Raw genomic sequence first — 27,395 nt, forward strand, 5'->3', positions numbered from 1 at the left:
AAACTTTTCATGTTTTTTGACACTTCTTTTATGTCCCAGGAGGTTTTTCATCTTGATAAATATCTCATGTCTACTTGGAAAGAACGTTCATCCTGTTGTTGGTGGAATAGAGTGCTCTCTTTGACTTGTAATTTAGGAGAACGATAAACTCCAAAGTAAGAAATTTTCATCTACAACATACATCTCTCTCAGGTTGAAAACTGGCAGCTATCTCTGCTGTATTTGCCCCAGGGTTATGTTTGCCATAATCCACACAGAACTTTAAAATACCTAAATAGTTCCAACATTCAAAAGTTGGAGTGTATTCACCATTGAAATTCTAGCTCCTTGGATCCAAATAAAGCCTGAATGACCAGGCTAGCAGGATCCCCTGACTTACACACCCAATCCCCCTGAAAACAGGAGGATAAAGTGGAGTTCAGATTTATAATGGGCCTTGAGAGTTCTGCGCAGTGTTCGGACTTGACTCCTTTTAGCTGATAGAAGCCATTGAAGAATGGTAAGGCAGAGAGATGCTGGGTGGTGCCTTGAGACAGTCATACTCACGTGTGGTCAGACCGCTAAGGCATATGAACGGTAGTGCGGTGGTAGAGAGGCAACTGGCACTGTCACCCAGATACAAAAGCGTAAGTGCCTGCAGCGTTGTTGGTCTGAATGTCATGAAACTGCTGGGTCATTTTCTGGTCTGGTTCAAGGGAGGAGACACATGTCACGCCAGCTGCCTCTTAGGTAGCAGGCAGGTTTGTCAGGTTAAACTAGGTTGATTCAAATGGCCTCTGGGTTTTTTCCTTGGCTCTCCAATCATCACCCCTCTGTTTAGTCTCATCAACTACAGCTGCCAAGTGAACAGAAAGATAAAGCAGGAAGAGAGATTAAAATCCAAAATTGGGGGCTGACTACACTCTACTCTTTTAACTCTCAGGACCCAGAAAAAACAATGGACCACTTCCATAAAGGTGTCTGGAATTCATCCTTCACTGCTTGGGAGTTTAGAATTTTTCCAGTTATTTGCTCTCTGTTTTATATACAGTAGCGACAATGAAATCTGCCAGTGTACTTCCTAAGCATATAGTCTGAGATGACAAACATTTGAACATACAAGCGTGGTGTGTGCTTTTGGTCATGGTTTCAAGACCAGCCACCTTCTAGTCACCACAGCCAGTGGTGTCCACACACACTTAGCTTTGTCCTTAGCTGCTCACAGCCTAGAGCTCAGAGGCCATTTCTCCACCTCTGTGCTCCCATTCCTCCTGGTTCTGCAACTTGGGGCCTTGCTGGGTAGGGCTTTCCTTACGATCTCATGAAACTGTAGTGAGATTGTAGTGTGGAAGAGAGGAATTTATCTCTCATCTTTCTCTCAACTCAACTATATACACTCGTGTGCACTATACAGACACGTGCATATACACACACACACACGCAGAGATGCACAAATTCCCTGCCAGGAACGGGGCTGGCCCACAAGACCCAACACTCCATTGAGGCGCGGGGAAGTCGTGAGCTGTTCCTCTTTTCTGAAACATCCACGGATTTACACTTGCTAGTTAGTTATGTGTCAGACAGCGACTTATGCTGGAAACGATGACATGGAAGGAAAGAGAAAAACAGGCCGACCCATAGTTCCTTTTGCATTCCACCCGCCCGTTGGTGGAATGTGTATGTGCCAGGCAGAGAAATGAGAACAGCAGAGCTGGTTCAGTGCAGCGTTTCCACTGCCTTGGTATGAAGGGAGGACATTGGCATGTCTGAGCTACGGAATGCAAACTGTGCCATTTTGACAAGCCCATGCATTAGTGAAAGTCTCTTATATTTGCATTTTAAGCTGGCATTGCACAACATAAAGATAAGTTGTAAGATTCATGCTAATGATTTAATGTGTTTAGGTTTTCTTTACTTAGAATGACAATAAATAGCAAGTGAAAAACACCATGACAAGTTGAGAGAGACACAACTGAAAAAGGAAAAGCTTTATATTTTAGGGCCTTTGAGTACTACATTTTCCCTCTGGTTTCTGAACACAAGGCCTGGCTTTTTCATTTTCCTCTGGACTGCTTGCTGCTGGTCCTTGGCAACTGGATGATGGTCTCTGGAGGAAGTTAAGGAACTAAGATGAACATGAGGCAGGAAGGGGACCTCACAAGGCCCGTTACTACTGATCCCGAGCAGGAAACAAAACACTACTAGAGTGAGTTAGGACACTTCCCTCACTGCCTCTCCTTTGTAGTCTCTGGTGCTTGCCCTGCCCATCACTAGGGGTGCGTTCAGCAGAGCAGGCGGCCCCTCCCTTAGATGAGAATGGTTGAGTCCGTGTGCCCCTCTAGGGCTAGTGTCACTGTAGTGAGTGGGGAGGCGTGGCACAGCCAGGCACGTGGGGCTGCCTGTACCTGGGGAGCCAGAGTGCTGTTTTCTCCTCTTTATAGAAAGAACAGCTGCAGCAAGGCCAGGCTGAGGCTCAAAATCAGATGCCCCTCGGTCTGGTCTTCTCATCGCACTAGGTGATGTCGGGAGCCGTGCGTATGGGCCAGGCCGATGGGCGCCCACGGGAGGATAGCTGGGCTTTGTGTACCTCCTAGATAGCCGCACGCCCTGGTTGGAGAGAAGCCGGGCTGAGCCTCCTGCTCTAGAATCCAGGGATCCACCCAGTCCCCAGGTGCTTTTGGGGTGGATGGTGCCTGAGAAGACACCTGAAGTTACTAGAAAGGGCTGCGCCCAGCATCCTGACCAAGCACTGTCACAGACTTTGCAGCCCAGCCGGCCTCAGCCTGGCTCCAGGCCCGGCGTCCCTGGGCTGTGGAGCGCCCCTGTCTGCACAAGTTGGCAGCACCGGCCATGGCATTGATGGGCTCCAGCTCCCTGCAAGGCGGCGGCTGGAGGAGACCAGACCTCCCCCTGAGGGGTCCTGGGCATTACAGAGGCGGGGCCTCAAGATGGACAAAGGCCTGTGGGGCTCATGTGATTACCTGGAAAAATGAAAGTGATATGTAAACATGCCAGAAGTTCCTGCAAGGGGAGATCTGTTACTTCTGATGAATTTTTAACCTGGGAGTGTGGGAAGGAGCACAATCAATGCACAATTTCAGCTTCTGTCGGCACCTGTCCTGGCTGAGAACCCGCTCCTCAGCTTTGTTTTTCTTTTAATGAGTGCAACAGAAGGAAAAATGGGATGGCAAACCTGCACAGTGGCCTGTGGCATTCACTGGTCTGATATTCCTTTCTGCTTTTTCATTTTAATAAAGGCCCAGGGGTCCCCAGCCAGGATGACATGTGACGGTGCTGAGCACAGATGAGAAGCACACGAGGACCCCTGGGCTGCAGAGGGTGCCCCGTGCCACCTGGCGCCGCGCCTCAATCCAGCTCTGGTGTTACTGCTCCGTACGCTATGCGGCTCTGCCTGGGAGGATTGAAAGCGCATTCCTATCTGTCTGTGTGTGAAGAGTTGCCAATTAAATAGGGAACTTTTGTTGTGAAGGCACGGGCAGCAGAAGCGTCTCTGCTGAAATGTCATTCTAGAAAAGAGCCAGACACCCGTACGACATCTCCATCGTTAGGAATCTGCAGATTTTTGAAAATCTCAGAAAACATTCCTGGAGAATATGTTTGTTATATAACTGAGGTTTTCTAGGCTACAATATCCCGAAAACAAAAATAATGCCCAAATACCACCCAACATCAGAGTACCTAAATATATAAAGCAGATACTAACCAAAATAAAAGGGGAAACACACAGAATCCATTAATAGCTGAAGACTTGAATACCCCACTCTCAAAAATGGATACATCGCCAGACAGAGAATTAACAAGGAAACAGCAGATTTAAACAATATTTTAACCAAATGGATGGAGTATCAGACACATGGTTATATGCAATTTTCTCAAGGGCACATGACACAGTGTCTAAAACAATAACTGGAAGAAAGCTGGAAAATTCACAAATAACGTACTTCTGAACAACCAATGAATCAAAGAAGAAATCAAAAGGAAAAAAAAAATCTTGAGACAAATGAAAATGGAAACACAACATACCAAGACTTATGGGATGCAGCAAAAGCAGTGAGAAGACTGAAGTTTATAATGAAAAATGCCAATATTAAGAAAAAAGAAAGATCTCAAATAAGCAAATAAACAACCTAAAGTTACACTTCAAGGAATTCAAAAAAGAACAAGCTAAGCCCAAATTTAGCAGAATAAAGGAAAATAACACAGAGTAGAGCACAAATAAATGAAATAGATAATACGCAAACCATAAAAAAGATGAACTAAACCAAGAATTGCTTCTTTGAAAAGCTAAACAAAACTGACAAATCTTTACCTAGACTAACCCAAAAAAAAGAGAAAGGACCTAAATAAATAAAATTATAGATAAAACAGGAGAAACTGATACCACAGAAATACAAGGGATGATAATAGATTACTATGAACAACTCTATGCCAAAAAAACTGAACCAACCTAGAAGAAATGGGTGAATTTCTAGAAATATACAAACTACCAAGACTGAATCATGAAGAAATAGAAAATCTGAACAGATCAATAATGAGTAGATGATTGTAAAAGTCATGAAAAGCTCCCAACAGAGAAAAGCCCCAGGACCACACGGTTTCGCTGGTGAATCCTACCAAACATGTAAAGAAGAATTCCCTCCCATCCTTTTCAAATTCTTCAAAAAATGAAAGGAAACACTGCCAAACTCATTTTAGGAGGCCAGCATTGCCCTGATACCAAAGCCAGATAAGGACTCTACAAGAAAAGGAAACTGCAGGCCAATATCCCTGATGAACATAGATGGAAACTTCTCACAGAACACTAGCATGCCAAATTCAAGACAGTACCTCTCAGCTGTTAGAATGCATGTGGTGAAAAGGAGGTGACAAGTGTGGCGAAGGTGTGGAGGAAAGAGAACTGTTGGTAGGAATGTAAGTTGGTGCAGGCACGATGCAAAACAGTATGGAGGTTCCTCAGAAATTAAAAATAGAACTATCATGTGATCCAGCAATTCCTCTTCTGGGTATCTATCCAAAGGGGGAAAAAGTTCACTATCTCAGAAAGACATCTGCACCCCCATGTTCATTGCAGCATTATTCACAGCAGCCAAGACGTGGAGACAACCGGAGTCTATGGACAAACGAGTCATAGAGAAAGGGTAATACATGAATGTTAGTCACCATACAAAGGGGAAATCCTGCCATTGGTGACAGCACGGATAAAGGCATGGAGGGCATTTTGCTGAGTGACATAAAACAGACAGAGAAAGACAAATGCTGTCTGATCTCACTTAAATAATGGAGAGCACGCTGCTGATTGCCTGGAGCAGAGAAGGGGGGGGGGCAGAGATGGGGTGAAGGTGGCCAAAGGTCCACACTTCAGTTATGAGTAAGTCTGGGGGACGTCACGTACAGCATGGGGACGACACTGAACAGTGCTGAATTGTATGTTGCAAAATCACTAAGAGAGTAGATCTTGGAAGTTCTCACCACGCAGAAAACAATTGTCACCATGTGAGGTGGTAGATCCTCACCAGCCTTATCGCGGCGATCATTTTGCAATATATGCATATACCAAGTCGTTACATAGTAGACCTTAGGCTTACACAGCTGTCTGCCAATTACGTCTCAGTAAAGCTGGAGAGATAACAATGTCCAGCGGGAGTAGCAGGAAAACGTCCCTGCCCTTCCCTCTCCGTTGCCCCTAGAGCACTCCGAGCCACCTGTAGCCCTGGGCCTCTCCCGAGGGTGCCTTATACTGCACAGAGAAGTCGGCCCGCAGGCCTGGAGGTGCCCCCAGGCTTGCTCCTGCAGCTCTGTCCTCGCTGCTGTCACCATGTCTGCTTGCGGCTGTGGACAGTCCCTGCTCCAGGGCCTTCCTTCACACTGTCTCACAAAACACTGTCGCTCAGACGCTGTTACCTCTCAGACCTGGCAGCGACAAAATCATTCCGGCCTCTCTCTTCTCCTCGGTACATGTGGCTTGGAGACTCACTAGAAAGATGAAATTATCATTTGGGAAGGAGGCCATGGGTTGTCACAGCAAAGCACCAATTTGCAAAACCGTAAATCAAAAGTTTAGAAATGTCATTATCTTCCATTGGCTGGATCCCCCCACTCTTGAGCCATGTTAGGTAGCAGTTTTCATATGCAAAGCAGTCTGGAAAAAGATGGAATGCTGGTAATTCCAGTTTTGCTTTTTAGAATCACATCAGAATTAAATAACATTGAACAATCATGAAGGATATAGTCTTACATGTACTCTAGTATGTTCTGTACCTCAGCTGAGTGAAAATCAGGCAAGTTCTCCAAGGCAAGATCATGTGTTAAGACAAAACACACATCGGCCCAGGTCAAAAATTCCTCTTTTGTCAAAAGTCCGTGCATGCATGTTCAGAAGAGGCTCAGATTTCCAGAAAATGCTGCAAGGAATCCTAACCCCATTGCATAATCTTTGCGTGGGCTGAGGGTGTAGGTGCAATGTTACGTAAGCTCAGGGCTGAACATCTCTGCAAAGAGGCTGAGAGACGCTTCCTCTTGACAATGCATGATGGGAGAGCACAGCTCTTCGTGTGATCTCACCAGGAGGGAAACTGTGACAGTTGGTGGCTAAAATAAAAGCTTCATGACAAAGTGGCAGAATAGCCAGATTCATACATTCCCTCCATTTGCTACTTGGCAGTGAGTCCGCACACACTTGCTGACAAATACTATTCCCTCTGCTTCTGCGTTCAAAGGCTCATAGGAGAACTGGGTGCTGGGCATACATTAAAGCCACTGTGTTTGTACAATGCAGAGAAAAAAGGGTCTTGGGTAAGGTTGCCTGGGCACACATCTTTGCTCCATGTAACCTTGGGTGACTTAGTTAACTTCCCGAACTCTTAGTGTTTCCATCTCTAAAATGGGGACAACAATAGTATCTATCTTTCGGGTTGCCTCAAAAATTACATGATTAGTGTTAATGAATTTAACATAGTGCGTTCCATCCATTCACTGTCCTCAAATGGTAACTGTTAATACAGTTAATAATTCAGTCACCACATTTATTGTCTATTAGGTACACGCAGTTGAGTTGATTATTATAATAATTATTGAAAGGGATACAAAGAATAAATGTCTACTGGTAGGTACTGGAGGGCAGTCCAGAAGAAATGAACCAGGGACAGAGAGGGGGCGGCTTCAGCTCACAACCCTGTGATTTGGAGACTCTGCATTCATGAGCCTCTCCCAGAGGCCTCAGCCAGGAACAGGCCACCTCATACCCCAAACTTTTCTTGTCCCATCCCAGCCCTCTTGGTTCCTGTCCAGCTCCGATCCACACATGACGGGCTCAGCGTTGGAGGTGGTGTGACCCTGAGACCCTTCCAAACCTGACAGTGATTTCAGGCTTCCTGGGAGTCAGAACCCCTCCTCTGTGTTTCCTACTCAGCTGCTAATACCTGATAGCACTTTGTGGATCCCATCCCTTGGATTAATGGCTGGTGGCTCTGCAGATGGATTAAATGCCTGACAAGGAGCAACAGGTGAGGTGGCACCAGTTATCGGTGACGCCTAATCAAAGAACAGGGTACAGTATGAGATGGCCCGTCTCTGAGGACAAGCTACCCCTACATTCCAGTTTTACTGTGCTTGGTCCTGCCCATAAATTACCACTTTTGAAAAAACATACCACAGTTTTTTAAAAGGGAGGTTAATACTATATAATACTATATAATACCATACAGTTTTCTCAGCTATGCCACCACAGCTATAAGCAACAGGAGACAGACTAAATTAATTGAAATTCATCAAAGGTGAAAAATTTTGTGTTTTAAAAGACACCACCAAGACTGTGAAGGAATAATTCACAAGGGAGAAAATATTTGCAAGTGGTATAGCTGATGAGGACTCATACACAGAACATATAAAGATCCTGCAGAACTTAGCCACTGCACTGCGGTAGCTGGACACTGGCCAAAGCAGGAGCATTTCCACCACAAAAATGCCCTTGCGTTCCACCGGACCTGTTGGCTGGACTTCCTCCTGGGGTCCTCAGCGGGCGCCAGGCCCACCCCCACCCGTCCACTTCTGGGCTCTGGCCCCTCCCAGCTGCCCTTTGTACAGGTATCCAGAGCAAGGAGGTACCCAGAGACACTCAGGAGGACCCCTGATCCCACAGCCTTGAGGTGGGCGGAGGGAGCTGTAGAAATTCATCCGTTCAGTGTTCTCATCACTGTGGGCACCCCCTGCACCCTGCCTGTTACTGTCCTAGGCGCTGGGGTTCAGTGATGAATAAGACAAAGGCCCAATGCTGAGAGCACCTGCTACAGGAGGAGGCGGGGACAATGACCTGGACACAATGTATCCTGACATGACAGGCAGACACATATATATCCCATTCATATAGAATGTATACACTGCATTTATCTGTTTATAAATGTAACAAATATAAAGAGTTCTCTATAAATACAAATAAACTTTATCAAAATACATATAACAAATACACACACACACATAAATGCAGAAGAAAAACAAAGCAGGACAAGGGGAGCAGCAGGCTGTACTTTCATTCTCCTGCCTACAGGAGGCTGATGTTTGAGCAGAGACTGGGGTTTGAACAGCAGGAGGGAAATCCTGTGGGACAGCACCCCAAGCAGAGGCCCCAGGCTGCAAAGGGCAGGGGAGTTGGGAGAAGGCAGCAGAGGCTGAGCTGCAGGGCAATGTGCTCCACAGCCAGGAGCTCAGGTGCAAGCCCCGTTCTGGGTGAGGGCCCCGCCCGACTGCCCAAGACCTTGCTAGCTGGGACGAGGACTGCCGACCGTGTCTACACTGGTCTTCCCCCTTTGTTACTAAGAACGCTGGGGACCAGTGGACAAAGGCTCAGCCAGGTCTCTGATAGCTCATCCAAGCACAGGGTCCTCCAACACTGATCACGCTGCAGGCTCATTAGATCTGCTTTTTATTGGCCTTTTAATTCCAGTCGTTGGAACCACAGGAAATTGTCATTTTGGTAAGTCAGACTGTCACACTAACCCAAGTCTCTTGTTACTTTGGGGTGGGTTAGGAGCACGAAGGTGAACCTCAGGCAGATCAGGGTGACTCTCTCTGGACCCAGCGTGGGCTGCCTCTGCTGGCATTTATGCTACCTGCCCCCCTCTTCCCCCGTCCCCGCTCCCTCCCCTCCCCCCCGCACGGCACTCCTTGGTGGGGTTGTGCAACCACAGCGCCCCGCCGACCAGCTTGGCAAACTTGAACGTGTTTCCAAACGGAGCTCCTGGTGGCACTGCTGGGCCCTGCTCCAGCCCCATTGTTTCCAATATCCCAGGCCGCGGTGGGGGTGGGGTGGGGACTCTGCATTTCTATCAAGTTCCCAGGTGCTGCTGGGCAGGGACCCGCTTTGAGACTCGCCGCACTGGGTGTCTGTTGCATGAATGAAGGTTCTGTTGGGTTTCAGGGCCGAGAGCGCGGCACGGTCACTCACTGCCCTTCTCCAGCCGTCGTCCTCCCCCGCTGGCCCGCCCTCCGCCCGCCTCACCTCTGCTAGGTGTCTCCACTCCCGCAGCTCCTCCCCGCCCCAGCGCGGCGCGCGCGTCCGGACCCCGACCCGGCCCAGAAGGGGCGCACTCCCTCCCTGGGGCGGAGGATAGGGGAGCAGCTGGGAGGCGCCGCCCGACCCGTTCCCGGGACGCACCCCCGGCGGGCGGGCGGCCGGAGCGGCGGGGGCGGCCCCGCGGGGGAGCGGCGCACCTTGCTCCCGGCGCCCCCGCCCCGCGCCAGCCCCTCCCCGCGCGGCCCGGCCCCTTCCTGCCGTCCTCCCGGCCCGCCGCTGTCCTCCGCCGGCCCGCGTGGGCGGACGATGGGTCAGCGCGGAAAAAGTGAATGAGGGCGGCGGCAGCCAGCGCCTGACTGCCGGGCCCGCCGGCTCCATGGACGCGCAGCTCGCCTCGGCGGCCAAGCCCCCCACCGGGTAAGCGGCGGCGGCGGGGCACGGGCCGGGGCTTCGCTGCGCTCGGAGGTCCGCGGCCGCCCCGCGCGCTCGGCGCCGGGAGGGCTCGGGAACGGGAGGGCTCGGGGCACCGGGGCGGGCGCGGGACAGGGCGCCCTTTCTCTGGCCGGCGCAGAAGGGGGTTGTGTACTTTGTGCGCCCGGGTCGTTGCCCAGGTGACAGTGTCACGTTGAGGCCCGAGCATATTTCGCGTGTGTGTGTGCGTGCGCGCGCCGGCCCCCTTTGGGAGGTGCCCGCGGGCAGAGTCCCCACGGAGCCCCGAGCCCCCCTCAAACTCCCTGGAGCGTTCGCCCTGGGGGGTGGGAAGGCGGTGGAGGCCTGGCCTCCGACTCCAGCTGTCACTGACTTTCCGCCTGCGGGTGTTCAGTCGAGTGCCCCCACCCTGGGCCACGGTGCCCGCAAAATAGAGGGGAGGTTTCGCGACTTCTAAGATGTGGGGGTCCCGAGGTCTCGGAGGGTCGTGTAGAGGGCGCTGCCCTGGAGGTTTCCGTAAGGATCAATCTCCCACCCTGGCTTGCTTTTCTGGGGTCCCCTGGACAGTGGACAGGGCGCGAGGTGGGACCGGTCTGAGGTGGAGACCCCGAGCTAAGACCTGAAATCAGGGCTTGGTCCCCGCCTCTGGCCGCACCTTAGCGGTGTGTTAACGTCCTCCTCCCGTGCGTGTGCGGTCACGTGTCACACACATTTTACTCTCAGAAAGTAAAATTCCTTGGACCAGAGAAACAGACCAGCCCTTTACCTGGACAATGAGCCGAGTCTGAGCCGTTGGAGACCCAACCAGGCTGCCGGCCTGGGCGCTGCGGGGCGGCGCGCAGTCCTTTCGGGCTGGTCTGCAGCACAAGTGTTATGAGTCCTGCAAATGGAATGATGGCGGGGCGGGCCAGCACCTGCTCCCCAATAGGCCCACTTTCCACTCTAGCAACTGGTCTTGAACCAGGCCGCTTTGGGGACAACTAATCTGTTTTCTATGCAGTTGTGGTTCACTGACTCACTCAGGCCTGCGCCCGTAGGCCTCCGTGCTGCCCAAGTCTGCAAGAGGTTTTCAAACCGGCTTTTCTTTTTAAACTCTCCCTTTAATGCCAGGAAAACAGGGAGCCAGGTTAGCAAGTTAAATAACACTGAAGCTGAGGAATGTGAAAAAGAACTTTTTTTTTGTAGTGCCTTTAGTGGTGGTTATGTAATTCCCTCTGAGCAAGCAAATCTTCCCCCAAAAGAAAATAAGTGTGGGAACCCCTTTTCATGGTAATGAGCACCCCGACATGACAGAAATATGAAGCAGAATTTCCTTTAAATCAGTGGCTTTGGTGGCCTGTGTGATGAGCCTGTTTAAGGGACTGAATCATTTTGTCACTGTCATCACCTTATACGTGAATATGAAGGAGAGATCATTTAAGAGGCCAGCAAAAGTGTGTCCGGAGCATTTGTAAAGTCCTTTAAAGGAATCTGATCATAGGAGTGGGACGGTGACGAGTGAGACCGGGCACTGTGTCCAGCCTGGTGCCGGATCGGGGAGACGGAACCCAGCGTCTGGTCCTCTCCATGCTTTTCCGAGCTCTGCGTGGCCGTCACACTGCGTCCCCCCAGGAAACAAAGGACTTGTGCCACGGATGTGATAAAACACCAAACTGTTATTACGGATACATGTTGGTTCTTTTCCCACACTCAACCCACAGCATCTGCTCTGCTTGTTTCACCATCTTTGTCCAAGAAATGTAGATGCATGGCTTTTCACTTCTGACATTTCGAATTAGTTTATCAATTGTCATTTGTTTTCGTACCTTTAGAGAAGAGACATCTAGGAAATGTCAGTGTGCTTGTGTTTTCCAGACAGGAATTACATGTTTAATAATGAGCAACTGTCAATTAAAACCTGAGGGGAGAAATGGTCCTGGGCGTTTGGAGTCTCTTATGTAATTGAGGGGTCGTGCTGGCGGACCGGGAAGCAGAGACACGGGTGTGAAATTTCAGGCTTTCGTACATGTTTGCGCCAGTCAGGCCCTGATGGCTGTCCACTGCAGTGACTGTTTCCTCTTCTCCACCCCGATCTTTTGTGGCTTGACAATGAGGCGGAGCCTGCCATGCACTCCAGGGACACGAAGGTCGTTTCCTCTGACACTGTGAGCGATGGTTATCAAATCAGACTTGCAGTCAGTGATCGGTTTTCCACATGATGGTGAACAGCTGCCATCATGCACTTGTCGTTGGCTGGGACTAACAGTCTCGTTCTTGTGTAGAAACGAGCTGGTCGGAGACGAGGACTTTAGACTGTCACGTTATAAAATCAGGTCTTACAAGCGCTTCTTGAGGACCGCTGGGGGCCAGAGAAGTTAGGGAATAAATTCACAGATTGGATGACTGATTAAATTATTAATAGATGGTTATTAGTTATATTTGCTGAGGGCATAAGTATGCATTTTTAGTCGGATTGAAATGGTACGTTTTTAATAGTAATTTCATTAAGACAATGTCTTATGGCAGACTTAACTGACTGGAAAATATTCTTTTAGGAAGGAGGACATGTCAGAAAGAAAAGAACAAGTCAGACTTGGTGTGACTTCAAGGGATTTTAGAGTTCAGGTGAAGTGTAATAATTAACAGAATGTTCTAGAATACAAGAAAAGGCAAATTACCTTTTGGCAAAGTTCTCAAATATTTTTAAGTCCATTTAAGATTATCTGTTTACTTTGAATTTATCTGTTTCTGTGTAAGATGCATTCCAGTAATCGGTTATGGAACAGTGTTAAATTTCGCAGTGGACCTATATGAATAAGAATGTGTTGGGTTTGTCAAGGATACTGGTTAATTTTTTTTCTATGGAGAAAACACATATTTCTGCAGAATGGATTACTCTCCAGTGATATGAAATGTCAAAAGAGCTGGCACATTTGATCAATGGCTGCATTCAAGCACTATGCTTATGTAAAACGCAATGGAACTTTGCTAATCAATTTCATCAAAATATGAGCTTCATGTAGACATAAGGGGTAGCATATCTCTGCATAAATTTGTATTTATTTAATCAAGTTACTAGAAAAGGAATGATTTAAAAAAATTAATCGAAGTGGGTAACGTGCGTTGCTCTTGTCCTGTCAACACCCAACGTGATAATAAGTATAAGAGTCTTGCTATGATGACATTTTCTATTCAGCTCTCACAGCAAACCAATATTAATGGAATGTTAACACGTGTACACCATAATAAGACATTTGGGTTTCTCTTTAAGTTTTCTAGGCTTTTGGCTAACATGTTAGAGAATGTGTTTACATTCTTTAAAATGATAACACCACGTATAATTATTTGTTACATTAAGCTTTTCACACTTATTTGAGGTATATTTTTAAAAGGTGTTACTTCTGAACTATTCTCTTTTTTTTCTATTAATTTATCAGGGTAACAATGGTTAATAATATTAGATAACCCCCAATTTTCATGTTGGCAATTCATCTAAGAAAGTCAAAGTTAGGGTGATGTAAAGTGGAAAGTAGGAACTTGATAATTTTTCTCAATAAATTAGAGGAGTTGGACATTTCCCTGTTATAATATCAGACTATCTTTGAGCTTTTAAATATTTCTCAGTGGCTGTGGTTGTTAAGGATGATGAAACTGCAGTGTGATTAAATTTAAATTTGTAAGGTGTTGGGCCTGTCCCTGTCCTGCGTCCAGGAACTGTGGCCTGCAGCCCCCTCCCCGTCCCCCCCCACCCCGCCCCGTGTTCCCTGTATACCCTTCACCAGAGCCCAGGCAGAGTGACAGCCCCACACACGCAGCTCAGGGGTCAGTGGCCTCTTTGATCTGGGATCTGGGATTTGTGTGCACCCGAGTGCTCCCCTAATTATTAAGAAAATAAGATTATAGGCTGTATCTGCACCCCCATAATAAGTAGTTTAGGTTTCTAGGCCTTTTGTGCTTTGTTACTAAGTTTATCATTGAATTTAATTGCATTTGATCAGAAGTTTTAAAAAGTGAGCAGAAATATTTGATATCAAAGTAGTGTTTAGATCAAGGATGTGCAAATTTAAAATATATAAACACTGGGTTCTGATTTAGACTTGAAGTAAAAGCATTTGGTGCGGGGTTAATGTTTTCATTATGTGTGTCCTCCCATGGCTGCTTCTGTCCCTGTCCACATTTAATGGTGACGGCTGTGGATTCTGTGTGTTGGTTAATTTCAGTTATGCATTTTCAGTTTCTTTGTACTATAACAGAACGTAGATTTGATATATATGAAAGTTTTCATATATCTTCATCTGTACTTTTTCTCTACATAAAATATTTAATTGTGACTTATACGATTGGTATATAGATATATATTACTATATTGATAATATGTTTTTTTACTCTTTTATGATTTTCATTTTTTTAAGCAAACTGTAAATGTTACCCTCCCCTGCCCCCATTTTATGCCTTTGCTTCTTCACTGTCTCCTGCCACTTGAATGTTTACTGTTCAGGGCCACTTGCCGGCTTTCAGCACCTGAATTGATGGCAGCATTGTGTCATATCACATTTGTCAACTGCCTCTTCCTGCAGTAGTTATTAAACCTTTTTCTCGTGTATACTTTATGTGGTTTTATTTGCTTTTTACAAAGCTAATGATGGTCATTATTTTCAAGACCTAATGGTATTGATTCTAGGCTAGACTTTGCTATGTCCTCTGGTGAGTCTCCAGCCATGTCTGTTTCCTATTGTCTGGCTTAGAGACCAAGCCCCTCTGGAGGAAGCTCACTTCCCAGCTGGAAGATACTTTGTAGCCTTTAGGGTTTCACATGCTTCTGTCTGGTCTCCCTGCTTAGCTGTCATCTACAGGTCCAGTCCAATTAGAATAAATTCCACAGCCTAACACATTTCTATTAAAAAAAGGAAAAAGCTTTTCAAGCAACTGTGAGCATGTATTTTATTTAGCTGCATTTGACTAGACAGCTTCTCAGACCACAAATACTTTTGCAGATCCAATCCCCACCTCCACCAAACCGAGTGATACCTTTTTTAAGAGACACTGATTGCTTTAGATAAGTCATTGAAGCCCTTATCCCTTTAAAAATATGTATATATGTGTGTATATATACACATATATATATGATATAAATCTCCAAAGACGATCCAGATAAACCAGGAGTCATTGATCCACCCCCCTTCTCATCTTGTTGCTCAAGAACCCGGATGAAGAACCATTGTCTTAGGGACAGGACGGGCTCCCCTCCCTGCAGGCAGCAGGCTGTCCTTTCTCTGTGGGGCAGGTGGGTGTGCATCTCCCTGGGCGCCCAGAGGGCAGTGGCTTCCTGGGTCAGCAGGGTCGCTTTCCCTCATCACAAATGCCTTCTGGGTGGTAATTATCCCATTTGACTTTCTCCAATCAAAGGTGACAGGCAGGCTTGGTGGGAAGAGCACAGGCTCAGGAATGGAAAGGCCTGGTGGGGTGGGGCCCAGCATCAGCTGTGCAGACTCAGCTGACCCTCCTTAGTGTCCCCTGCGGCCACCCTCGTGGCACCTGCCCCTCCCCCGCCCAGATGTTCGGTATCCATGTCTGTCCAGCACAGGGGCCGCTGAGCACGGGACATGTAGCCAGTGCGACAGAGGCACCTGGGTTTTCACTTGCTTTCGTTTTCATCGTTGAAATGTCAATAGCCCTGGGTGGCCAGTGGTGCCACTGTGGATGGCCAGTTCCAGTGTCTCCTTTGGTCACTGTCCCTTTGTCCTTTCTGAACCAGACCTCCCACTGCTTTGTGATACTTTCTCTCTCCTCCTGGCACACAGTTGCAGCCCTGGCCTCTCTGGCTTCGCCCAGGCCTTGGAGAGTCCCTCCTGGGCTGCCACCTCTGTGGGGAGCCACAAACAGGATTTGGGTTTTGTCTAAGCGTCTGTAACCCACTGAATTCTGAGCTCGGACACAGGGATGGTACTCGAGCGTCTGTGGCGCAGCACATGGCACCCAGACAGAGCCCAGGAAGTCAGTCCTGCTTCCCTGTGTCCACGGAGGGTGTTGGAAGATGATCTCAAGACTCACATAAGCTCTAAAATCATTACCTTTGAAGTGTTCCCAGAAACTCTAGATACCGCCTAAAAAAAAAACAAAAAAGGCCTCTTTTCCTGATACTGCCACTTAATCTTGTTTTCGCCAGACTATGTGACAGCAGATCAGTTGTCACTCAAATATTTCGGACTCTGCTCAGATGCAGCTTGCCAGCTGTGGGTCCTGGGCCCTGCAGAGTGGAGAGGTGTTAGTTGTCTCATTTGAGAAACATAAAGTGACTGTATCAGACAATCCAAAGTGACGGTGGCTTCAAGAGGAGGGCATTCTCTCTGTCCCTTATGAAAAACTCAGTGCTGGTGGCCCAGGGCTGGCGCTGAGGTGTGCTATGCTCTGAATGTCTGTGTCCCCCACCCCGAATTCATACATTGATAATCCCAACCCCCATGTGATGGTGTCAGGAGGTGGGCCCTTGGGATGTGATGAGGTCATGAGGGTGGGGCCCCCGTGATGGGATTAGTGCCCTTAGAAAGAGACCCCACAGAGGGCCCATGGCCCATCTGCCCTGTGAGGACACAGCCAAAAGTCTGGGACCCAGAGGGGGGCCTCACCTGACCCTGCAGGCACCCTGACCACAGACTCCCAGCCCCCAGGACTGCGAGAAATAACTTTCTGTTGTTCATAAGCCACCGAGTCTGTGGAGTTTTCTCATTGCAGCCCAAATCACCAAGATAGGGTGCCAAGTCGTGGGGGCCAGCTTCTTTGTATGTTGTTGCGCTGCCACGGCCCCCATCTGCTCCAGCCTGGCTTGCGGAGGACACCTAGAAGGGGGTCGTGCCTTTCTGTTTAGGGTTTGACCCACAAGTCGTACGTTTCCGGGATCAACCCCCTCGCCCCCCCACTGTATAAGACCTCAGTAGCATTTGCCATTTGTGCAGGTCAGCGGTCTCAGGTACATTCACCCTGTTGTGCAACCACCTCCATTTCCAGGACTGTTTTCCACTTCCCTAAACTGAAATTCTGTCCCCATTAAGCGGTGACTCCCCCGCCCCCAGCCCCTGGCACCCATCTTTCTACTTCCTGTCTCTGTGAGTGTGGCACCTGGAAACAACAGACAAGTGGAATCTTAGCGTGACTGGCTCATCTCACGCAGCGCACTGCCCTCCAGGCCCCATGTCTAGCCTGGGTCAGAAGGTCCTTTATAAGGCAGAGCAATCCTTCACTATCTGAACACACCGCCATGTGAACCATTCTCTGTTGTGGACAGTTTTGCTCCCGCCTGTTGGCTGCTGTGAACGTGAGCGCACAGACACCTGTCCCTGTTTTTACTCCTTTCAGGTAGATGCCCAGAAGTGGGGTGGCTGGGTTGTAGGGGGGTTCTATGTATAGGTTTTTACCTCCGTCCTGTCCGTACAGCGGTGGAACCATTTTGCATTCCCAGCAGCAAGCAGCACAAGGCCTCCCGTTTCTCCACGTCCTCGCCACTGGCCTGTCCCAATGACCTGGCCACTGAAAGGCTTGGCGGCAGCTTCCAGCAGTCTTTGCCGAGAGGGTCACGGGGACTGGGAGGGCAGACTGGCAGGTGACTGTGCTGCTCCCCTTGCCACCAGGTCCTGGGGGGCCCCAGGTTTCGTCAGAATGGGTGCCCCAGCAGGTCCTTGGCTCTGCTGGAAAACATCTCAGTTTGCTCTGAGCACAGCTTGCAGAAAATGGTGCAGGGTTCCACAGGGTGGCTGTGGTCGACTGGCTGCTGGCATCTGGGACTCAGTCTCCCTGTGCGTCCTGAGGGTGGAGAAGGTGGAGGCACCCCGCCCTCTGCAGGAGAGTCTGCGCCCAAGGCTAGCGGTGCCGGCTTCCTGTCTGGAACAGATCAGGATGCCAACATTTTTCTCTTAACGATGTCATCTGTCACCCCTGCCATGCCCACCTTTGCTTGTTGAGGATGGGCACCAGCCTGGAAAGGTGGAGAAGGAAGAGGGCTTCCAGGGCCTGGGGAATTGGGTGGGTTGGAGAGAGCGGGCCTAAAATAATGAGAAGTGCCTGCAGGGGGTTTGTCTCAGCATCGGTGCTCTGTGTGGCCCGAAGAGTCAGAGAATATAAGGGAAATGAACCTACAATTACGTGCAAATAGCTTGAACAATTCCATACTTATGCAGCAAACTGTGGGGAAGGCATGTGATGGAAAAACCAGCTCTGTGTGTGTGTGCCTGCGCTGTGCGTGTGTGAGCATGAGTGTGTGTACACGCGTGTGTGTACGTGTGTGTACATGCGACATGTGTACATGTGTGTACGTGTGTGTACATGTGTGTGTGGGGGTGAGAGTGAAGTTGAAGCTGACTTCTAGCACTTGGCAGAGCAACAAATCCTGAAATCAGATTCTGGCAGTTTTTTCAAACCTAATGTTTTGGGAGTTGAATTTAAAAATAGCTTGGGTGGGAGTGATAATACAGCGAAAGTGTGTATTTGTGCTCACGTGGCTAATTTTGGAGACTTAAATACAGTTTTGTTGGCTGGAGCCCTATTAATTAAGAGCTGAACCCGCAAATGTCCAATACAGAAACCATTGGCTTGGAAAGAGACAGAACCACTGTGGCCAGAATCTCATGCCACTGAGAGCTGCTCCTGCCCAGATGCGGCTCTGCCTGCCCACTCCGCACCAGCTGCCCTGCCCTTCCATCCTGCTGTCTGTAATTATCCTGCAGAATTGCTTTGGGGTAGGATTGAAGGCTTTCTCCCTCCTCCTACTCTGTGTCTAAACCCCTTCTTACATAATGATGGTTAAGGCAGCGTCCTGACACCATCACACACACACAGAGTGAATCACAGTCTCACAAGCACCGAGTCACCCAGTTAGAATCAGAAAGTGTCCTGGGGTCGTGAAGTCTTAGCGTGCCTCGTGCCCAACCACCCGCATCGCTGCCCTTCCCACTTCTCCCAGGCGTTTGGTCGTTTTGATGCACTGACCGCAAGTTCGAGAAGACGCCTGAATGAGGTCCGTGTGTGAATTTTAGAACATTCAGAAAAGGAATGAAAACTAGACTAACTTAAATTGAAAACGACTTTAATTGAAACGTTTCCTTACTAGCCATCAATACTTTTTTAACTTATCATAATGTTTCACATTTTTAGAATGACGAGTTTTGGGTTGTACATTTTTCTAGAAGGAGGAAACGAGAGTTCTTCGAAAGGTCTCGCCTTACTTCGCATTTTAGTCACCTGTGATAATGATATTTCCGGCTGACAGGAGACTCATCATCCGCCCTGGGAGCTGGGATCCCCGTAGGCCAGCCGAACTTGGCAGCAGTCATCTCTCCGCAGCCTATGGCTGGGGTTGTCACGTGGCTGTGAAGTCAGCTCCTTGTCCTGTGCTGTCCCATCACATAAGGCAGAAGCCCAGGGCAGTTTCCAAAGCCCCATTTGCTAAGTAAAGCCCCTGTGTGGTTTCTGCAGGGAGACAGGCGGTGTCAATCAGCTGTTTCTGAGCCACCCGTGTTGCTCGACCGCATTTTCCTGAAGACACGGTTACTTGTGAGCATCTGTGTGGCTTCTTCCTTGCCTGAGACGCACGACACTCCCCACCTGGCATTTCTAGCTGCATACTAACGCCTGCGACCCTTATTTGGCACTTCCTGTTTGAAAGCCGCACGCGGGGTGTGGGAGGAAAGGACCAGATCCAACTTCGTGGGGCACCGTGAACACATTTGTGAATGAATACAGTGCATCCCATCCAGTTGTCCTTTCTCCCCTAGCAGGATGTCTGCCCTGCCTCGGGCTGGCTGAGGAATTAGTAAGCGTTTCCCAGCCTCCCTTTTGTGCTGGATGTAGACTCAGCTCACTGGCTTGTGCCCATAGGTTTACTGAAAGCCCAGACCTGTTCTCCTGCCCCACAAATGGGCTGCTGTGCAAGCAGAAGCTGACAGAGTGGATGCATGTGTGGTGACAGCAGCTGCCTGTGGGACACCTTAGCCTGGGGCGTCGCCTTAGCCTGGGGGTCACTTTCATTTGGGGGTCACCTTAGCCTGGAGGTCACCTTTGCCTGGGCCGAGCCATGACAGCCTCGCCAAGGAGCCGGGTCACCTTTACCTCCTTCGCCCTGCAGGCCGGTGGGCTCCTTGAACAGGAGCCTCCGAGGGCTGGTGTCCTCCGTCTCTGGCCCCCAGCAGGGAGGAGCTCAGAGGAAGGAGAAAGCCCAGTGGCCCTGCAGAGCGGACTGTGGTCCCTGCTGGTGGCCATTGCTGTGCTGCTCTGTTCTGACACCAAGGGACCAGGAAGGGGAAACGCACACCTAGGTGCCCTGCTGGTGTCCAGTTGGGGGTGTTTTAGTGTCGTTGAGGTGCTGTGCACATGGTTTCTTAGCTCACTCGGCGAATACGCGAGCGGAACGGCCCTCCGTCGATTTCCCACTTCACTTTCTTTCCTAACTTGTTCTTCCTCACGTTCACACAAGTGATTTACCCCTCGGGATGTGGTGCTTACCCTGTACGGAACCCTCTCCTACTGGGTAGGGCCGATAGTTGTAAATGGCACGTGCAAAGCAGGGGAGCTACCTTTTGCCTCTTCCTGTCACTGCCGAGCTGGGGAAAACATGGCTGTAGACGAGGCATCTGAATGGCAGCCCCACCGGGAAATGATATGTTTGAAATGTTTCCTTAATGTTTACTTCTCATTTTCTGAGTGTAAAATTATACAGTGTTCTTATGTCAGGGTTTAGACTTTAACAGATGAGGTTAATGGGAAGTAATGGATGACTCGTTTGAAACTGGGCTTTAATAACATACTTGTGTGCAGGCGGTACATACGCCACTTTACTAGCATTTCTACTGAGGTGGGGTGGTGTTTTGATCATTCTGAGTGTCCCCTGGCATTGACATGTGTTTTCATTAACTTCATACATGCAAAAGTGACATGTCATTGGGAAAAAACGATTTTCCCCCAGGCTTCACTTGTGTCCCTTTTTCTTTTGTCAAAGAGAAGTACAGACCACCCGTTGCTCTGCACTGGACGAGGAACACGGGCATTTGGCAGCTGTCTGGTCCCTTCCAGGGTGAGGGTGTGACGATGGTCGGAAAGCCAGGCCTTCGCATCCACTGTCTGCCACTTGAAGGCGGGCAGCCTGGGCGTGCTCAGCCCCCCCAGGACTAACATGGAGATGCTTTAACGCCTGGACGGGGTGTAGTCTCCTGGCTGTTGGGCCGGGGAGGTTCTTACAGGACTTTGCTCCAAACCTGGGCGGCGTCCAACATCCTTGCTTGATATCTTTTCCCCATGAAGAGCATATACAATAAATATGTGAGCTCAGCGCTGCACACAGTCAGCCATCTGTCACATACGTCCTATCAGCTGCTCTGCCGACTGCACAAAGCAAAAGGATGACGCCCTGCACACGTTGGTTTGGAAGTCAGATGCCAGGCCGAGCTCGTCTGTAGGTCCCCTGGGAGGGTGCATCTGTGACCCAGACAGCAGCTCAGAGGGCATTCGCACTCTCCCCGCTTGCGTTGGACCAACAGGCAGCCTACATTTTGGGAAGTGTGTCTACGCTTGTCCCAGGAAACATGGACGAGCTTTGTCAGCCCCGCACCCCAAGCGTGTGAACTTGGTAGAGATCCGTGTTCAGTATTTGCAGCTTTGACAGACATTCCTCTTGACTGTTTAAAGCAGGGGTGTCAAAACTGCGCCCCGCGGGCCAACTGCGGCCCGCAATCCATTCATTGTTAATTGGCCCGCAGCAAATTCCAAAAATATATTTAGTTTACTTAAATAAACCAGGTGAGGCAATACGTACTTCACTTCGAGTGAGTGGCCTGGCTGTTTGTGTATTTTACCGCATATGGCCCTTGGTGAAAACCATTGAAAAAAGTTTGGACACCCCTGGTTTAAAGTAACTTCCTAAGGCTTGAGGGGCTGAGCTTGCTGTGGGCCTCCTGCCGCCTCAGCCTGGGTTGGGCCAGTCCCCCGCCCCCTGCTGCCCACAGCGCCCTCAGCGCCTGTGGCCCCCGCAACTCCGTGCCCTCCACCCGCTGCTGCTCGCAGCCCCACCATCCCCTGCCCCATGTTGTGTTCCTGAAAGTGATGGCTGCGTGGACCTCATCGGGGGGTTGGGCTGTGGACTCCCCATCCAGGTTCTACTATGTCTCGTGTCCCCAGGTTTTATAAAAAAAAGGGCATACAGCGTTTCTAAAAGCAGAAATCCGAAGTTATGGCCTGTTCTGTGAACTTATTAATGGGGCTTGGGAAAATATTGCTGTATTACTGCATTTGAAAAGTAATTTGTGAATGCGTACTCTGAGCAGGCAGTGGTGGAAACAATAGCTTATTTCTAAGAATGCAACCCCACAAGTGGGTATTGTTGTCATAGTTGCAGCATTAGGTTGGGAAAATTGAGCCAATGATTTAGCACATGCCAGAAAGTGAGTCACCACGACTGCCCGTGGGGGCAGCTGAGATGCCTGTGACACAGCCCACTGACTGAGCTTTCTGTCGCCCTGTATCATTTCTTCTTTTAGGATACGAGTAGTGAGTGGTTATGTCAGAGTGACCATGAACTCAGGTTAAGTCCCTACATTTTGAAAGCACTGTTATCCTAGAATTGTGACTCTTTAGAAAAAATAAACTGCCCCCTCACTCTAGCAGTAGAATGTCTTGGGGTAGCATTTGGAAGAAATGTGTTCCCGTACTCACTCACATGTTGATACCATGAGCAGGGTTGAAAGAGGTGAAAAGGTGACTCAAGCAGGACTCTGTCCTCCAGAGGAGAGATGGAGGTGAGCGTGAGTGGCCACAGGGCCAGGGAAGCTCCGAGGAGGGCACAGGAGAGAGGAGGAGGGAGAGGGCGTCCATCAGCCTGGTGAGAACATGGTGGTGCAGGTGGGGCAGGTGGGGCAGGTGGGGCAGGTCACTGCTCCTGCCGTGTGCCCAGGCCACGCAGCAGCAGGACCGGTGTCCTGGGTGCTTATCAGGCACTGCTCAGAGCACTTGTACGTGTCACCTCACTTCACACTTACAGCAGCCTGTGAGTGTGAAATGGGTGCTCCTGTTTCTCCCATTTCTACGTGAGGATCTGAGCCACAAAGCGGTGGGTCAGTGTGACTAGGATCAGCCAGACGCCCTGGTGAACCCAGATCTGAATCCATAGTCACATGACCTAGCACAGCTCTCAACCCTGCCGTGTACCCTTCAATATTTGTGGAAAGGTCACTGTGGGCCCGGACAAAGTTCTGGCCTCAGTCTAGGAAGTGGGCAGGGTTTCCTAGGAAATGTGAGCAGCGGGATCCAAGCCAGGAATGCAGGTGTCGTGGGAGCAATGAGCACGGGGTCTCTGGGCCGTCTCCTGGTTTCTTACTTCATTCCCAGTGTGCCCCAGGAGAGAAGGTAACCACTTACCAGGCCTGGCTCAGGGGACCGCAGCCGGTGCTCACGTCACACAGGTGGGGACTCAGGCCCAGGCCTCCGAGCACACACTGCTCTGTCACCATGGGGCATGTTCAGTACGAAGCACCAGGGAACGCTGGCCACGGGACACAGCCCTCTGTGCTATAATAACTGCAGTTTGAGTTTGAGATCAAAGGCAAGCATTCGCAGATCTAATAATACAGGAAGAAGAAGCGAGGCCAGGGGACCGGGTTTTGGGATCAGAGATGCTGAGCTTGAGTTTGCAGCAGTCAGTCCCAGGGCCAGTGCCACTGAAAGTGTGGTCCCTGGGCCCACCTGCCTGAGCTGAGTATGCAGGTCACACCCGGCACCTGGCACTTCTGTAGCAGCTTGGTGCTCCTGTGTCTCCCCAGTGCCTGCTCGGAGAGGTGCCTGGTGAGCAGGGGGTGCATGGCTGTGCTCTTGTGGCCTGCTGTGGGGGCGCCTGTGGGCTGAGTGCTTTGCGTGCATGTCATTACCCCCTCGGTAGACCTGCCCGTAGGGACCAATACTGGCCCCAGTGTGGGACTGAATCCCAGAGAGGCTAACCGACTTCATCAGCGTTACAGGCCCCACGCTTGTAGTTAGGAGGCAGTGTGACAGCCACCCCCTCTGCCCCCCGCCCCACACCGTTTCAATTGATAGTATGTTCTGTCATTCTCAGCAGGACTGCCAGCCTCTGCTGTCCCCACCCCATTGCAGGCTCTCCGGAGGGCCCAGGTCCGCAGGGCTGGTGTGCCTGGGGCTGAGAGGTGCCAGACATGGGACCTGGGCCCATGCACTGAGGAGTATCACTCCTGCCCCCAGTTTGGAACTGTGACCTCAGGAAGAGACAGGAGAAGCTACGCGGAGCCTGGATCTCCGAGTCCCCACTGGTTTCCCTTCTGTCCCCCAGCAGTGTCAGACTGAGGGGTTTGCACAAGTTCTGTCTTCCTTGACAGCCAACTTCAACCTCCCAGGCGGCCAGACAGCAGGGAAGGGCTGCAGGGACATTGCAGGCTCACTAAATCTGTCTTCAGAATGAAGGCCCAGTGCCCTGAGAGGGTGCATGTGTGCCCGTGTGTGTTTGTGTGCGTGCATGCATGTGTGTATGTATGTGTGTGCACGCATGTGTGTGTATGTGTGAGCATGTGAGCATGTGCACGTGTGCTCGTGTGTGTCTCTGTGTGTGCGCGTGTGTGTGCGTGTGTGTGCAGGTGAGTGTGTGCACGCGTGTGTGCATGTGTGCGCGTGTGTATATACACTATGGAGGTAGTCTCTGCTCCTCTCTGGACAGGACGTGCTGTGCTCCTGTGTGGCCTTGGTGTGGGGCCGGGAGGTCCTAGTTGCCCCAGCAGTACCGGCCCCATCCCTTCCTGGCCCGGGCCATCGCAGTTTAGGGGATGTGTTTCAGGCGGTGTGTCCTTTGCTCTACAGCACATAGTGGTGGGTGTGGGGTGGGGGTCCTGCTTGGCAAGTGTTTCAGGGCGGGATGGGGAGAGAAGAGCTGAGACGGGACGAGGAATACTGCTGGATGAGGCTGTCCTGGGCCAAGTGGACCTGTGCCCACAGCCTGAGTGTCTTCTGTACTCACCTCTGACAGGGCTGCTGCAGGCCAGTGTGTGCTGTTAGGGGACCCAGGGTCGTGCCTGCTGCACAGGTGGCCTCCCTGCTGGTGGTAGTGGCCATTGCTCTTATCTGCTGAGTTGGACAAAGAGTGTGGTGTGTGACGTGAAAGCGTCTGTCGGACGACGATTTACATCTATGCTCTGATTTGTGGCTTTCAGAGAACCAGCATCTACCTTTGGTTAGCCTGCAGGGCAGGCATTTCCTCCACCACTTCCCAGATGGAGAAGTGGCCCCTGCATCATTTAAGGGCCATGACGTGGCTGCCAGGCTGTGGGGCCCACGCCCAGGTGTGTCGCTGCTTGGAGCTCAGCGGTGATGGAGAATGTCACTGCAGGAGCTTGCTTAGGCAGCAAGGCACACGGTGGCCTCAGGAAGACCGGCTGATCCCAGGTGACCAGGTTGAGGAACGTGGGTGAGCGAGTTCTCTACGGCTGCAAAAAGGGGACCCCTAAACTTTGCAGCATCAGGTGGGACTGGCTTTCCTGGCTGTTCTAACTCAGGCTGTGGCACGAGTTGACAGCCATGCTCTCAGTCACATACAGGGTCTGGAGGTGTCGCTGTGTCTTTGCTGACTTCTGGCAGAAGACCACAGTTCTTTGCCACATGGATCGCGCCACGTGCCTGCTTGACTGTCCTCGGCACGTGGCGTCGGTTTCCTGTGCAGCAAGGGGTTCAAGGGGAACGCAAGAGGGAGGCTGCAGTGACTTTCAGGACCGAGTGTCACGTACATCACACTGCATTTGTGAGAAGCAAGTCACCAGATCCAGCCCCACTCACGGGACAGGGATGATGCTTTCCCGTTAAAAGGGAGCAGCGTGAAGCATTGTATTCCCATACTCTGAAACCACCATGGGCAATCTGCCTTTTCCCAGAGCCACTGAGTTCAGCCACTAGCGAGGGCTCGTTCCAAGTCCACACGGGAGGGCTGGGAAGGGAGTTCCATAACCGAGTCCCCGGAGGTGGCCCTGGCACAAACCTTTCTGGTGGTGGGCGTTTACCTGGACCCAGGCTGCACATGGCCGTGAGCGGTACAAGTATGCATTGTTGTTTATACAATGATTCTCGAAATGATTACAGCCTAGCCTGTCATTGAAAAACAAAACAAAGCAGAGCTCAGGTACTGACAGGTGAGCACACATCTCAGTTTGCCCCTGTCCCAGGCTCTTGCCCGGCATTGCTTCTGAATCATGCCTACCTGACTCACGTAGGCACCTGTGTGCCTGTACCTGTTAGGGTCACTCGGCCAGGACACCCAGTTGGCTGGTGCAAACCTCACGTCCGCTCTGTCCTGTAGGCTGTTAACCGGGGATGTACGGCTGAATCGCCTGGGGCTTCCTCATTCTATAGAGGCTGTTGTTCATTTGTAATTCTCCAATTAATGCTTTTACGTCCAGATTCTTACTGCATAACACAGATACCTGGATTCTCTGTCATGAATGTGAACAAGAACTAGGATACGTTTAAAGTTGTTTGAGGAAGAAAATTTCCTTTCTAGGGTTAGTCGTCCCTTTAATCCAATCCCGTGTGCCCCTGTGCTTATAGGATGGGGGTTTGAGAGACTGAGAATGTCCGGTTTTACTGCTTTTATTGAGATACAATTGACGTGTAACACTGTGTTAGCTGTAGGTGTACCCCACAATGATTTGATATGTGAATAGATTGTAAAATGTTTACCGGAGTCAGGTTAGTTAACATGCATACCTCACATAGTTACAAAAAAACTGTTTTTGGTTCCATATGAATTTTAGGATTGTTTGTTCTGTTTTGTCAAAAATGGCACTGGAATTTTGATAGGGATCACATTGAATCTGTGGCTTTGAGAAGTGTGGAGATTTTCACAATATTAACCCATGACCACGGATAGGCTATCTCACTTGTGTCCCCTTCCTGGAGGGCCTCTGATGAAGACATGCTCAGCTCTCCCTGGGGGTTCTGATTCAGCCTGGGGGGTGAGACTCAGCCAGAGAGGAACGCAGGAGCTCCCAGGTGAGTCATGCCCAGTCCTGGCTAAAGAGTATCCGTCGTTCATCCATCGATTGTTCAGCCAGCAAGGCCTTAAACGAATTGTATGAATAAAGATATTGTCCCAGCTCTCACAGAGGCCAGCCTAGGAGTTGCCTTTAGTGTGAAAGAACTGCATGTGTAGGCCCCAAGTGTTCTCTGCTGCAAACATTTTCTCTTCAGAGGTCTTTCTGTGTGCATTTTAATGCACTTCACATGGTTTAAGCAAATTGCTTTGGAAAAAGACAGGCCCAGATTGCAAACAAGCATGCCTGCTCTACTTAGCAGCTGCCTGTGAGAAATCCACAACCTGGAAATGGTCAGAAACAAAAACTGCTCTGGGAAATACTGGCATGGTCATTTATCTTATTGTTTCCCTGAACAATTGTTCGTCTGAAAAATAAATTGATCAAAAAAGACATGGAATATTTAACTTGTGTACAATAAT

The 27,395-nt window shown here is 50.0% G+C and overlaps 1 protein-coding gene and 1 long non-coding RNA gene across 6 annotated transcripts in view; one reads left to right on the forward strand and one right to left on the reverse strand.

Moving 5' to 3' along the window:
- Positions 1 to 9,675: 9,675 nt before the first annotated feature.
- COBL (cordon-bleu WH2 repeat protein) overlaps positions 9,676 to 27,395 on the forward strand; it is a 179,041-nt gene continuing 161,321 nt past the window's right edge. For 4 of the 5 annotated variants that reach the window (XM_074341030.1, XM_074341037.1, XM_074341031.1 and 1 more), the window contains exon 1: positions 9,676 to 9,925. In XM_074341030.1, coding sequence (XP_074197131.1) covers positions 9,885 to 9,925 — 41 coding nt within the window. In that variant the 5' untranslated portion in view covers positions 9,676 to 9,884. The remainder of the gene's footprint in view (positions 9,926 to 27,395) is intronic. The other variant, XM_074341039.1, reaches the window with a different exon arrangement.
- Positions 16,049 to 17,412, reverse strand: LOC141573227 (uncharacterized). Its single transcript, XR_012498936.1, has 3 exons — positions 17,329 to 17,412; positions 16,543 to 16,752; positions 16,049 to 16,163 (listed from the first exon to the last, which is right to left on the reverse strand). It is a non-coding gene; the product is annotated as an uncharacterized LOC141573227 (long non-coding RNA).

Source organism: Rhinolophus sinicus, linkage group LG09 (genome assembly GCF_036562045.2).
Source record: "Rhinolophus sinicus isolate RSC01 linkage group LG09, ASM3656204v1, whole genome shotgun sequence".
In the NCBI taxonomy this organism is placed as follows: domain Eukaryota; kingdom Metazoa; phylum Chordata; class Mammalia; order Chiroptera; family Rhinolophidae; genus Rhinolophus; species Rhinolophus sinicus.